The sequence below is a fragment of the Camarhynchus parvulus genome, chromosome 14 (genome assembly GCF_901933205.1).
Source record: "Camarhynchus parvulus chromosome 14, STF_HiC, whole genome shotgun sequence".
Lineage (NCBI taxonomy): Eukaryota > Metazoa > Chordata > Aves > Passeriformes > Thraupidae > Camarhynchus > Camarhynchus parvulus.
The window spans coordinates 11,557,585-11,571,065 of NC_044584.1; the positions used below are offsets into that span (position 1 = coordinate 11,557,585).

General features: G+C 53.7%; 1 protein-coding gene across 2 annotated transcripts; it reads left to right on the plus strand.

The window, feature by feature from the left end:
• Nucleotides 1-934: 934 nt before the first annotated feature.
• On the plus strand, nt 935-9,751 carry CLEC19A (C-type lectin domain containing 19A). Of its 2 annotated transcripts, none has more exons than XM_030958302.1 (5): nt 935-1,139; nt 6,883-7,048; nt 7,542-7,635; nt 8,388-8,520; nt 9,230-9,751. In XM_030958302.1, exons 1-5 carry the CDS (start codon nt 1,049-1,051, stop codon nt 9,232-9,234), a joined length of 489 nt encoding a protein of 162 aa, XP_030814162.1. In that variant the 5' UTR covers nt 935-1,048; the 3' UTR covers nt 9,235-9,751. The 2 variants fall into 2 exon arrangements, with proteins under 2 accessions (XP_030814162.1, XP_030814161.1); XM_030958301.1 differs by having other exon boundaries at nt 9,235-9,751.
• The last annotated feature ends 3,730 nt before the right edge of the window (nt 9,752-13,481 follow it).

The following is a 13,481-nucleotide window of genomic DNA, read 5'->3' on the forward strand; positions in this document are numbered from 1 at the left end:
CAGGTTTTCTGCTGCATAACGGCATGGACCCAGCACGGACCTGGCAGATGGGCACAGAGCGAATTCCTGAAATAGCCTCGGAGCCCCGGGCACAGCTGGGGGATCCTTCTTCCAGGCTGTTTAAGTGTGTCAGCGCATTGCCTTGCTCTGGGAAAAAATCCCAAACCAAACATGGGAGAAAAACCAACAAACCCCACTCCCCAAACCAAACGAAACCGAACCGAACCAAACCAAACCAAAAGGCACCACACAATGGGGCACTGACGTGTTAATAAACCCACTGCCCTGCAGCCCTGGGAGCCTTTCCCTGCGTCCCTCCCCGGGTGTTCGCTGCCGCAGCCGCCGCTCCCCGGTGTGCAGCGGGGTCCCGTCTGTCACCCCCGAGGTGACGGGCTGTCCGAGGGGTGCCGCGGGATGGGGACACCAAACACCGCCTGGGGCTGCACCTGGGGGGCCGAGCAGGGATGATGTCCTTACTCCTCTGCGGCTGAGGGGGGTGACAATAACGCTGTGGGGGCAGCGTGCGCCCGAGCCGGGCTGGGGCAGCGCACGGACCCCGGCGCCGGCCTCGGCCCCGTCTGGGATGCGCGGAGCGGGGCCGGGGGCGAGCTGGGCAGCGCTGAGGGTGCGGGTCCGTCCGGGATGCACTGAGCGGGGCCGGGGGCGGGCTGGGCAGCGCTGAGGGTGCGGGTCCGTCCGGGATGCACTGAGCGGGGCCGGGGGCGGGCTGGGCAGCGCTGAGGGTGCGGGTCCGTCCGGGATGCACTGAGCGGGGCCGGGGGCGGGCTGGGCAGCGCTGAGGGTGCGGGTCCCCTCGGATGCGCGGAGCGGGGCCGGGGGCGGGCTGCGGAGGAGCCGCCGCTCGGGGGAGGGGGCAGCGCGGCCCCTATATCCGCCCCGCCCGGCGGCCGCCCCAGAACCCGCGGGGCCCGGGCCGAGAGCGACCCCAGCTCCCGGAGGGCCCCCAGGCCGGCCGGAGCTCGGCGGGACCCGCACCCGGCGGGACCCCCTGAGCCCTGCGCGACCCCCGGGCCCCGCGGCTCCGGCCATGGGCCGCGGGCGGGCGCTGTGCGCGCTGCTCGCCGCCGCCCTGCTGGCCGCGCAGGCCTTCCCCCAGACCAACATCAAGATCAGCCAAGGTGAGTGCTCGGCGCCGGCCGCCGGGACTTCATCGGGCACGGTGGGGCAGGGAAGGAGCGTGTGCCTCCCGCAGGGCCGGCAGCTGGCTTCCCCCTGCTCCAGAAATCCCTGACTTTCCTTGAAATCAACTTTCTTCTTCACCATGGGTTCGTGCCAAAGGCAGTCCCGGTCCTTGCTTCGGGATGCCAGAGGTCTCTGGGCTGGCTGTGTCTCTGTGTGCCAGGTCAGCTCTTCGGCCTTTGCCAACGCCGCTGCCGCCGCTCGGGGCCGTGCCCTGCCGTGGGACCGGTGTGAGGAATGCGGCAGAAATGAGGCACACTCATGCAGGGTGCAGGGCTGTGGCAGGAATCATTGCACACTCATGCAGGGTGCAGGGCTGTGGCAGAAATGAGGCACACTCATGCAGGGTGCAGGGCTGTGGCAGGAATCATTGCACACTCATGCAGGGTGCAGGGCTGTGGCAGGAATGAGGCACACGGAGGGTGCAGGGCTGTGGCAGGAATCGTTGCACACTCATGCAGGGTGCAGGGCTGTGGCAGGAATGAGGCACACGGAGGGTGCAGGGCTGTGGCAGGAATCGTTGCACACTCACGGAGGGTGCAGGGCTGTGGCCATGCAGACCAGCAGGACAGGCTCCTCTTTTATTCACACTTACTGCGTGTGAAACAAACACGGGATTCTCCCGTATTCCCCTCTTTGCTCCGAGCCGCTGCTGATTGCTGAATGTCACTTGGGTTTCTTCCAGATTTTTCCACGGTGTCAGTGCAAGTGGGAGTTGCTGCAGCAAGTTTGCTTGAGCCCTGTTAGGTTTACTGGGACCGTGAGTGGAAAGGGATTCCTTAAGTGCTGTTTGGTGAGATCGTGAGAAAAGGGATCGATACAAGCCTGGCTTTCCTGCCAGACGCCTAATCCATGGGAGCTTTGCCAAAACTAATTAAAGAGGAAAAAACTCTGCATGATAACTTCTATCTGTCAGTGCCAGCTGCAAGAGCGTTGCTGCTGGTATTGGCTGTAGCCTCACAGCTCCAAACATACAGAGGATTTGAAACTGTAAAACCAGCTTGGTTTTATTAAAGAATTTTACAAAGCAATGCCCTTGGTGTGAGAGGATGTCCCTCCCAATGTGCTTCATCTGATGTTTAATATTTTACTTGAAAACTTTGTGACATGTGCCTTAAAAACACTTCAGGGTGTGTAAAATACTGCCCAGTGTGGGATTCCTGTCCATCAGTGGATATACCTTCCCCTGCAGCTCCACACAACCTCAGATACAGAGACCAAGGTCCCTCCCCTGATCACATCCTTCAAAGGTGGATGCTCAGTGTGAGACTCTTTCATCTGTTAATGAAAAACAAATATTGCAAGTAACATGAGGGTGGCATTGTTTGCCCATGGTGGCTGGAATGTCAGGGCTTCAGGAGTTGCTTCTAAAGCCATGGGTGAGTGGAGGCACCCCAACATCACACAACAGCACCGTCTTAGTTCCTGCCAGATGCTCCTGCCCTCCAACCCCCTGTTTAAATGCTTTTTCTGTGGGTTTGCTCAATAAGGAGGATGTGGTGGGATGGATCTCTGGCTCAGCTGGCACCCCCGGCTTAGCCACAGGCAGTTTCTGCTGGAGTCATCCTGGGGGTGGGTTCTGGGGGTCCCCTGTCCCAGCCCTGCTGTCTCACCCAGCCCTTCCAGCTCCCCACAGCTCCAGCAGTGCTGCTGCAGGGGTGACTTGGTGAGCTCCAGGACGCTGGTCCTGAGCCCCAGCTCTGCCAGCTGGGACTGCTGCCCATCCCTCACTGTCACCACCACAGCCCTGGATCCTGGTGGAGGGGCTCTGCCCTGGGCAGGCCCCAGACTTCCCCATGACAGGATCTCCTCAGCTCCTCTCTGTTGACATGGATTTCAGAAGAGCCTTTGGGGTGTTGATGGGCGCTCTCCAAACGCAGCTGCTGGCCAAGAGCTGAAAAGGTTCACTTGCCTTCTCAGGTCAGATGGCAGCATTAGCTTGTGGATGTGCCAAGGGGTGTCTCCTAGCACCTCTGAGATCTGAGGAAAGCTGTCAGCTGTTGATTACATGGAGTTCTTTGATTCTCTGCAACAAGAAGAGCATCTGCTGCCAGCACTGACCTGAGCTGGTCTGCTGTCCAAAACCCTCTGATGCTGCAGCCCTCAGGAGCCCTCCTTGCCTGGGCATCTCTTGCCAACCTTTTCCTAGCCTCAGATTTCACATCTCAGACCTGCAGATCCCTGCAAGTGAGGCATTATTGCTCCTTGGGATGAAGTTTTCAGAGGCAAACCTGCTCTTCACCAGCTGAGTCCAGGGGAGCCATTCAGCTGGTGGTAGGGTTTTTTCCCCAGTAGCATCCTGAAATGAAGAGAAACCCTTGTGAAACTGGCTAGGATTTTCTCAGTTAATTATTTATAGTTGGAAATAGGCCAGCTGGGGAAGGGAAACTTTTTTGGCAGAGCAGTGCCAGCTTCTGTAAGATTTTGAAAAGTGATTTTCCTGGTAGTTCTACAGTGGGGCTCAGCTAGTAAATAAATAGAAAGACTCTAATTTGGCACTGAGGCAAATGCAGAGAGCACAAAACTTTATTTCTGACCCCAAATATTTGTTTTCCAGCTTTTCTGAGTTAGTAACAGCTGCTTGATCTGAATCTTATCCTCAGCCAAGTCTGGACATTTATTTGGCTGGAGCTGCTTTAAAACATGGTCCTGCCCTTAAAACTGCTGCATTGTAAATAAAAAAAAAAAAAAAAAAGGGATAAAGGATTCTTGATCCTTGCAGACATTTTTCACCAGGAATTTGGGGACAAATGGATGGAGTGACTGGGGGTTGGCAGGAACCCCAGTGCTGCAGGTACTGGCTGTGCTGATCCTGCCCTGTGTGGAGGAGCTGATGTTTTGCTGGTCATTTAGACCCAATTCTCACTTTCCTTAAAAGCGAGGATTTGATCTAAAAAGCCCCCAAATGCTTCCCCTGTCACCTTCTAGATCAAAATACCACACACAGCTGCTGGCTCGGGTTGTGAGGCTTTCCTGCAGAGCCATGAGTAGGCCCCTATACTCACAACCCTACATCAGATTTCTTATGGTTTTTCTGCTACAAATATTTCAGATAAAGCAGCTCCCCTAATTGTTCCTGCCTGATAAACTGGGACCAGTAGTTCTCCTCCAAAGAGACAGACAAAGCCTCTGATCCTGACCTAACAGAAAAGATGCTAATTAAAAGCTGACCTCCCATATTTTCCTTTTTGGTATATTTAACCTTAAATTCCTTCAGGCACCTCTGGTTCACTGAAGCTCATCAAATTAATGCTACCTAATGGGAACCAGTATGGAATAACAAAGCAGGGCTGTCTCAATTTCTGACTTGCTCTCAGCTGCTCTGAGCAAACATGAGGGTGGTTTTCCCTGGAATTGGGGTGCCTGGCTTTGAGGCAGGGCAGTGGGACACCCACTGCAATTAGCACTGGGGAGTGAAGGCTCTGTTTGCTGGGGATGCTGCTGGGTGAAGCCTGTGAATTTTGCCACCATGCTGCCAGAGGTGAGGATTTTGTCAAGGCACTACAATAAAACCCCAATTGCTGGAACAGCTGGTGGTGCCTTGTCTGGCACAGACCTCTGAGCTGTCCTTGGCAGGAAGGAACAGCAGCCCCGAGTCTCTGCAAGCCAGGACCAGGTCCCAGCCCTGTCCTTTCTGGGGGTACATGCCTCACCTGTGAGCTGGTGGTAAAGCTGAAGCCTCATGCTGAAGGTTTGACCCTTGTTCTGCTTTGGTTTTGGTGGAGACAGGGAACCCCGGCCAGCATCGTGAGGGGAGGCGGGCTTGGCTCCAGGAATCACATCAGCTTTTGGAGTTCCTGGTCCTGCTCTGTTGCTACACTGAAGAAATTTGCATCTCCTAGGGCTGTTCTAAGGATTTTCCCAGTGCAGTTATGGCCGGGTGTGAATCAGAGAACTGAACTCTGCCTTGCTGCTGAGCTGTCTTTATCTTACCCACCCTCTCCAAAAGCTATTTTGCTTTTCCAGGCCTTATCTTTTATCCTCCACAGCCCATAATTGGTGCTGCTGAGGATGGGAGAGCCCCTTGAACCCCTCAAGGGTTTGTTGCTGTTGAGTGCAGAGCTGCCCCCAGTCTCAGCTCCTCTGGAGGGGTGCCCGGGGGTCCCAAGGCAGGTTGATGGGGTGACAGCCCCACAGGGCTTGGCACTTGATTTGGCCATGCTCAGGAGAAAAAAAAGACTCTCTGCATTTGTGGTTTGTCACCTGGAGGGGATGTGACAGCAGGGACCCCGTGGGCTGGCTGGTGGCTGTTTGTAGAATACTCAGAGATCCCCATGTGGAAAGAGCTGATGAAAGATGCAATTATCACCCAGAGCTGCCAGCATTGGCATAGGGAATGATTTGGCTCTATGAATGCTCACACAGCTGCTTTGGATTCACCTTGCCTCTCTTTTTCTCTGTGCTGTTGCTTCCTTTGCCACATCCCTTGCTGCTGCTGGCAGTTTTGCTCTTCCCTCAGGGAAAGCCATTCCCCGGGCCCCTCAGTGCTGGAGGCACCTCCCTGACCTCTCTGGGCTCGGGGCTGTTACCTGCTTGGATGGTCTGATGGCATCTGACGTCTGCCCTCACCCCCTGCACGCCCAGCCTGCCCACTGCCCACTCCACAGCAGCACTGACCCAACCACAGCTCCCTGGGGATGTGGGAACTGCCTCAGGGGGGCTGGCAATTCCCCCACATTCACAAACCAGCAGCTGAGAGTTAAGTCTGTGTGCCCCAAGACCTGAGGGTCCTGAGTGCTGCATCCGCCCCACACGAGGGGGAGCAGAACATGGAGGAGGTTGGAGCAACGTGTTAATGCCACTGCTGTGTTTAGACAGCGGCAACTCCAAAGGCTCCAAAAGGACATCCTGCCCCCACGGGGGCCTCTTCTGGGACAACTTCCCCACTGTGCTGAAAAGCAGCAGGGGAGGAGGAGCAGCAGCATGGCCTGGCTGTTATCTGTTGGTGGGATATCTGTTGGATAGGCTGTTATCTGTTGGATAGGCTGTTATCTGTGGTGGGATATCTGTTGGATAGGCTGTTAGCTCTGGGACAGGCTGTTAGCTGTGGTGGGATACATGTTGGATAGGCTGTTATCTGTTGGATAGGCTGTTATCTGTGGTGGGATATCTGTTGGATAGGCTGGCACCACCGGCAGCACACGCGCCTCGCTGGCTGCTCCTGGGCTGGGATCCTGTGCCTATGTGCATGGCTGCATCGAGGGACAGGGCATGGAGGGGGGTTCCCCTGGGAGGAGGAGGTGCAGGCTGTCCTTGCAGGAGGGCAGAACACGGCCATAACCCCACAGTCCTGGCTGTCAGCTCCCGTCCCAGCACAGTGGCTCCAGTGCTGCTGATAGAGACAAGAGGAGCCCTTATCTTGGTTTCCCCAGTAGCAAATGTCAGTGCTTTTATTTTAAGCATCCTCTGGCTAAAATGATGTCATGCTAGCTTGGAGTGTCCTTCCTGGTTTAGGCAGATGCTGAAACTGAGGAACCCACAACTTGTTTAAAACGTGTTTTGACTTCTGCAAACTTTTGCATGGCTCCTGCAGCAGATGGGTTTTCCCTGGATGTGTTTGGTCGTTATTTGCCTGGGTGAGGTGGGAGAGCAGAGCTGGCACTGCTGCCTCCATCACCTGCTCAGCTTCCTGGCCAAGCTGTCTCATCACCAGCTGCTGGATGTCCTGTGCTCTGCCCCCAGCCATGCCTGAGCCTGTCCATGCCTACTCCTGCCCACTGTTCTGGACAGAGTACGAAGGGCACTGCTACCGCTACTTCCCCATCAACAAAACCTGGGCTGAAGCCGACCTCTACTGCGCTGAGTTCTCCATCGGCATCCGGTCAGCCAAGCTGGCCTCCATCCACAGGTGAGCTGTGCGGAAACATCATCCCACCTGACACAGCCTGGGGAGGAAGGAAACTGGGGGCAAAGTCCCATTCCCACATCACAGCCTCTGTGTCAGCTGCAGGCTCGTGCTCCAGCCCACACATCCCTCCGCAGCAGCGGCCCAGTCAAGGCTGATGCACAGGTCACACAAAGGCAATATAGAGAATAAATGCCTTTCCTGGACTGGCAGGAAAACTGGCATAGTATTCCTTAAATTTCCCTAAACTGTGGTGTTTTACTGTTGAAAAAGGGATAGAAAAAAGTACAACATGATTACACAGGCTTTTTTCCCTACTCCCTCCCCCCACCTCTCACCAATACCACACTCCTCTTGCACAGACCTGGGAAAGTAACCACCAGCAGCAAGGAGCAGGGAACCCATTTGCCCACGGGTCCTGTGGTAGGGTGAGTGCCTAGGGACACCAAGCCTGACCATTTGCTGACATATCCTCTTGATTGCTCTGTTTTACCAGCTGGCAAGAAAACGTCTTTGTGTACGACCTGGTGAACAGCCGCGTGCCCGGCATCCCCACCGACATCTGGACAGGACTCAACGACCTACGGCAGGTGGGAGCTCCCTGGAATCCTGTGGGATAAGGCTTTGGAAAATTCACCTCTCTGTGTTTTCCTTCTGGAAAGTCACTTGGTTTTCTTCTTTGCTCCTTCTACCCCTTTAATCAGGAGGTGGCATAGAGTCTGTGGTGCAGCACGTGGAGAAACTTGTTATTTCACCCGTTCCAGTCTGCTTTTAAAAGAGAAATGTTACTAGAATTAATAGATTAACCAATAATTACTCATATCACATTTTATTAGAGGATTAATAGAAAGAGTATTGTACTGCTGGTCCAAGAAGAGCAAATAAACTGAAAAGGTCTTCAGTGTTAAAAACCACCGAGCTCCATTGCTCTCTTGTGCTACTCCGTGACTTTTGGAAGCTGACATGTTGGAAATATGTAGTCTAATATGTTAGAAAGAAAAATGGAGACCATCAGGAGAACAGTCTCATGTCAGCAATTTTTTTGTAGATATTGGAAAAGGAATGGAAAAGGAAAAGGAATGTAGAACTGGGTGGGGGTGTTAAAAATATATAGATTTGATTTCTGGGCTTCCCCTGGTGAGAAAATTGTGAGGGGCTGTTTTTGGCAAGTTTCCAGTTGTAAAACCCAAACATGCTGTTTGGACTTTGCTGAGTGGTGTCTGTCGGTGTCCCTGGGCTGTGTGGCGCTGGGAATGGGGGTGGGGACTACATGGGGGTGGCCTCCCACCCTCTGCAGTCACAGCTCTGTGGTGACAGCCCCTCTCTGCTGGCCTCATGTCAGGAGGGTCACTTTGAGTGGACAGATGGCTCCTCCTACGACTACCAGTACTGGGATGGCAGCCAGCCTGACGATGGGATCCACTCCATCCCCGAGGAGGAGGACTGCGTGCAGATCTGGTACAGACACAGCAGTGGTGAGCACCCAGGGCACCCTCACTGTTATTTGTGTGGCAATAAATTCAATCCACCGTGGCTCCTGCTTTTCTGAAGAGGTTGCTGGCAGGCAGAGGATTTGCATTTTAATTTTTTAGTATTATGTTCTTTGTTTTCTTTACATGCATACATACTGATTTTCCCTCTGCTCCCATCTCCCTCTCCCATAGTAGCAGCAGGGCAGAAGTATCAGCTGCCTTGAAGAATTACCAAATTTAGTCAAAGGTCGAATTTCCCTGTTTCCCCTCCCCCATGGGAAACCTATGGGAACACTCATGTTTTGCCAGCTTATCTCTCCCATACTTGGGCCAGGACATCTTGCTGAACTGGGACAAGATGCTGCCTGTGCAAAAATCCCTTTTCACACCCTCCCTGCCGGTGAGACCAGTCAGATGTGTCCAGGCCCCCCAGATGTACCTAAATGTCTGTCCATGGGCAGCCCATGGATCATTTGGGGGGCCAGGGCTGTGTTTGCAGCTGCCCCTCCACTACCAAGTCCAAGCTGGGGTCTGGCCTCCCCTCTCACATCCCCCAGGTGAGGATGCAGGGAGGAAGCATGACAGTGAGTGGCACAAATGGGAGCACGTCCAGGGAAAGCCTCCCACAGTGGCAGGAGGTCCTGGTCCCAAGGGCAGTGCATGGTTCCCTCCTTTTGCCTTTTTTCAGCTAATGCCTTGTGTTTTTTTGGAGGGTAGCACTGCGCTCCTGGAATGACAACGCCTGTGGCAGAGCCTTCCCCTTTGTGTGCAAGATCCCCTCCCTGGCCCTGGACTGAGGCTGCTGGTGCTGCCCACACCCCCTTCATTCTGGGTCACCTCTCCAGCTGTGCTGAGCTACAGCAGTCAGGACATGGCATGGGCTGGCAGAGCCGTGGAGCTGCCTGGATCCCCAGCCAGTCCCTGGCTGCAGAATCCCTGCTGGAGGATGGTGGGGATGAGCCTGGCACTCAGCACTGACAGGAGCTGCATTCAACAGCAGAGGAGCCCCCAAGCCCGAATCTGGCTTTGGATTTCAGATCAACCATCACAGCGTGTTAGAGGAAACCCGTGATTTTACCAGTACACCAAACTGTTAGCACCCGAAAATAGCCGTGTGTAGGAAATGCTTCTGCCTGTTGATCTGTGAAGAGTGGAGGAAAAGCGTTCTTTTCTGTTAAGTTATGCAAAATGCCTCTTGTCCACGTTCTTTTTCTCTCTGCTAAAATAAACTGCAAACAGCAGGTGGAGGCTCCACTGTCTTTCTTGCTCTGGAGTAGCAGTGATTCCCTGGGGGCTTGGGGTTTCATGTGAAAGAAGTTGTTTTTTCCCCAACCTGCTCTGTGTGTTGGAGGGAAGCAGATGCCTAGGAAAGTTTATTTTATAGACCCTGACTGTTTTTTGGGGTGTGTGGGGCAGCCTGTGTGCTCACCCTGCCCTTTGCCTGGCCCCCAGCAAGCACAGAGGCACCATGGAGGGTGTGGGGGGCCAGGCAGTGCCCAGAGCCCGGCGCATCCCTGAGCAGGGACTTGGCCCTGGCTGCTTGGAGAGCCCTGGGTCAGCTGGAGGGCAGGTGAGGGCTGACACACACCAGCTGGGGGCCAGCCCAGACTCACCGCCCAGTCCTGGCTGGGGAGAGCTTGCAGAGTTTGCTGCAGCCCCATGTCCTAGTGGGGTGATGTTTTCTCCCTAAGTCCTTGCTGATGTGCTCTGCTGCACGGGCACCACAGAAGTATTTCTGTCTCCCAGGTAAATGTTTTTGGGGAGGTATGTGTGGTTGTGGCAGCTCCTGTGCCTTGTTTGAACTGCTCTGTGTTTGGAGATGGGACACTCCTGCTTGGACAAGGATGGATTTGCAGGGTTTGGGTGTAAGTGGGGCTGTGCTGGTGCCAGGACCCAAGGGAAAGGCAGCACTATTGAGGGAAAACCAGGCTCCTCCTTAGGGGACACAGCTCCAAGGGCACTGCTGGAGCCAGTCAGGCACAGTAAATCCAGTGCTCCCCAGGGATCCCGAGCTGTGAATTCTGATCCCTCACAGCCCTGTAGCACCCAGGTGGCTTTGCAGGCAGCCCTGAGCAGAGGGGCCCCCAGAGGGGCTCCTGGGAGCCATAAGTCCCTTTGCCCCTGCTCTGGCAAAGCCACAGGGTCTGACCCATCTCAGCTGCTGCCTGCAAAGATGAGTAAAGCATTGCCATAAAATTTTCTAGTCCCCCTTGGTGCCATCATCTTAGAAATACAACATTCCAAAATGAAGCCTTTCCAGAGTGACCACACTGGGTGCCATTGAGGGCAGTAGCTGAGGCTCCTCTGGGAGCTTGGAACTGCTTCCTCAGATGGCAGTGGAGCTTTCAGCTGAGATGTTTCCACTTGCAAAGAAACTGGAAAATTTCGTAGGGGTAATAATGGTGTTGTAAGTGGAATGTGTGTGCTGGAAAAAGTTTCTAAAATAAGAAAGTACTGCCATCCCTGATGTTGTTATATACATATATATAAATGGATAATACATATAAATCAAACTATATTATTTTTATTTTATTTTTAAAATTAATATACACACCATTCATATATTTATATGGAAAGTCAGCCATTTGTGTAGTCTTCAGTTCTGGATTTCAGCATTGGATGTGTTTTCTAGAGGCTTTTGTTTCACCTGAAAATGATAAATTACGTATGGATGACAACAGTGTGTGAAGAAACCAGCTGTTTAAAAAGAAAGTTTTTGGATGCAGCAAGGCGGATAAAGCTGATGTGGTCTGTGGCAGAAAAGGCTTTGGAGAGCCAAGTGTGGAGCAGGGGATGTGTGATGAGCTCCTGGCTCTGTGCTGGAGCTGTCACAGCACAGGAGCGGGGACAGCACAGCCCAGTGTCCCCTGGGGCTGGCCCTGCCCCAGCCTGTCCCAAGGGCAGGGCTGGGGCTGGATGGACAGACACCAACAGGGAGATGCTGCTGCACGGTGCTGGCTCCAGGCTGCCCCTCCCCAGTCTGTTTTTCCCTGTTCCTGCTGTGCCTCCTGTCCAGAGGAGCTGGGAGTCCATCACGGCTGGGGATTGGTATGCCTCGAGCCAACAACTGTCTTTTTTCCCTGCAAGTGGTATGAGATGTTTCAAAAGAAAGGTTAAAACCTTCCCTTGGGAAAGTGTTTGAAGATCTGGGCCCTACTGTGGTTCAAAATATTGCTCATGGGGAGCCCAATGAAAGCTGTCACCTCCAATTAACATCTTCATTTCCAGGTAAAAAGAACTGAACATGCATGACCTGAAAGTCAGGACCAAAGTTAATAGGGGCTTTGTTTCCCAACCCCCCTGTCTTTCTCCTTTGGCTCCAGGGTCTTAACTTAAAAATCAACCCTCTGTCCTTGCCAGTGTCTTCTGTTTCACAGTAATCAAATAAAATTCAGAAAACAACAGGAGTTTTCACCTCCTTAATGAACTTCTAGTGGATCTGGCTTGATGAAAGATGGGCCACGCCCTTCCTCTCGGCATGGACGGTTCCAGACTCTGCATGGCCTGGAGCAGCTCCAGATTCCAGGCTAAACTTCTTTATTTTTCTGTTCTCTGTGTCCCATAACCCCTCACTCCCTTGTTATCTTGAATTTCTCCCTCCTGACTCGCTCTGTGGTGCAGGCAATGGGAAACCTGGCAGCCGCAGGACTCTCTGACACCTTTCCTGCACATCACTTGCAAGTGACTGGTTCCCGAGGGTATTTTTATGACACTGATTTTCCTAGGGGTTGAACACATTCTTTTGTAATGCATGAAGGCTGGAGTAAGTGTGAACAGTGTGTGATGTGGCCTGGGAGCGAATCAAAATAGTCCTTACCCTCCTTGTACCCCATTTCTGAGCTGTAGAGCCAATATTGCCCCCAGCCCTGGCATGGCAGTGGGGAGGGATGGTCCTGCCTGCACCTCTGACCCTTTGATTCCTTTTATTCCTACTCTGATTGTTACCTGAGACGTGCTGCTGGATGCTGTGACACAGGACATGGATGTCACAGCTTGTGGGCACGCTGGTGCTGCCCTGGCACAGCCTGGTGAGGATTTTCCTCCCCGGTGATTATCTTGACTGCTCCGATGCCTGCCTGGGCTGGGCTGGGCTGTCCTTTCCTCTATTAATTCACTTAAGATTTTTTTCTCCCATAAATGACTGGAGAATAAGGGCTGCACGGCTGAATCATGAGCTTTTTCTTGTGCATTTCCCTTGGATTTAATTGCCTGAGCAGTGGCTCAGCTCCTGCCCTGAGGCCAGGATGCCGCAGAGTGGTTCCCTTTGACAGAGAACAAAAATATCTCGGGACCAAAACCATGCTTTGAGCAGCTCAGAGAGAACATTACAGACTGGCTGCAAGAGTGAGCCCCCTCACCAAAAACCCCAAGCCACAAAGCCCTGTGATAAATGACATTACCCATCTGTGCAGTGGGGTTAGTGTTAAATCCCACAGCTTTAGCACATCCCAAATGTCTGCAGCAGGGAGAGATGGAGCAGTGGGGCATGGGGAAGGTGAGCAGGGTTTGTGCTATGTGGGTCCCAGTGGATGTTGGCTTAGCTGAGGTGTTCCTGCTGTTCTGCAGGAGGGTTTCCCATCCCACCTGATGCCATCTGCTCCCTGCTGCTCAGGGAATGAGCAGGACAGTGGGAGCCGGTGGGGACAAACCTGCTGGGACTTGGATCTCCTTCTGGGCAGTGTGAGGGCTCGGCTGCAGCAGCCATGCCTCCTGAGAGAGGCACGAATCAGGCTGCATTTATACAGCCTGCAAGCTGCTGCTGTGTAATGGCACCTGAACTAATTGCAGAAGCTCAGTGAAACTTCCAGCAGCACCAGATCCCCTCGGAGAGGCTCATAGCTGCCCCGAGCTCCTCCAGGCTGGGGGCCCTGGGATGGGGCTGGCTCAGCACAGGAACCATGCCATGCCAGGGCCCATTGTGCTTTTGATTGTTCCCTTTTGGTACCCCAAAAGTCTCTTCCTCT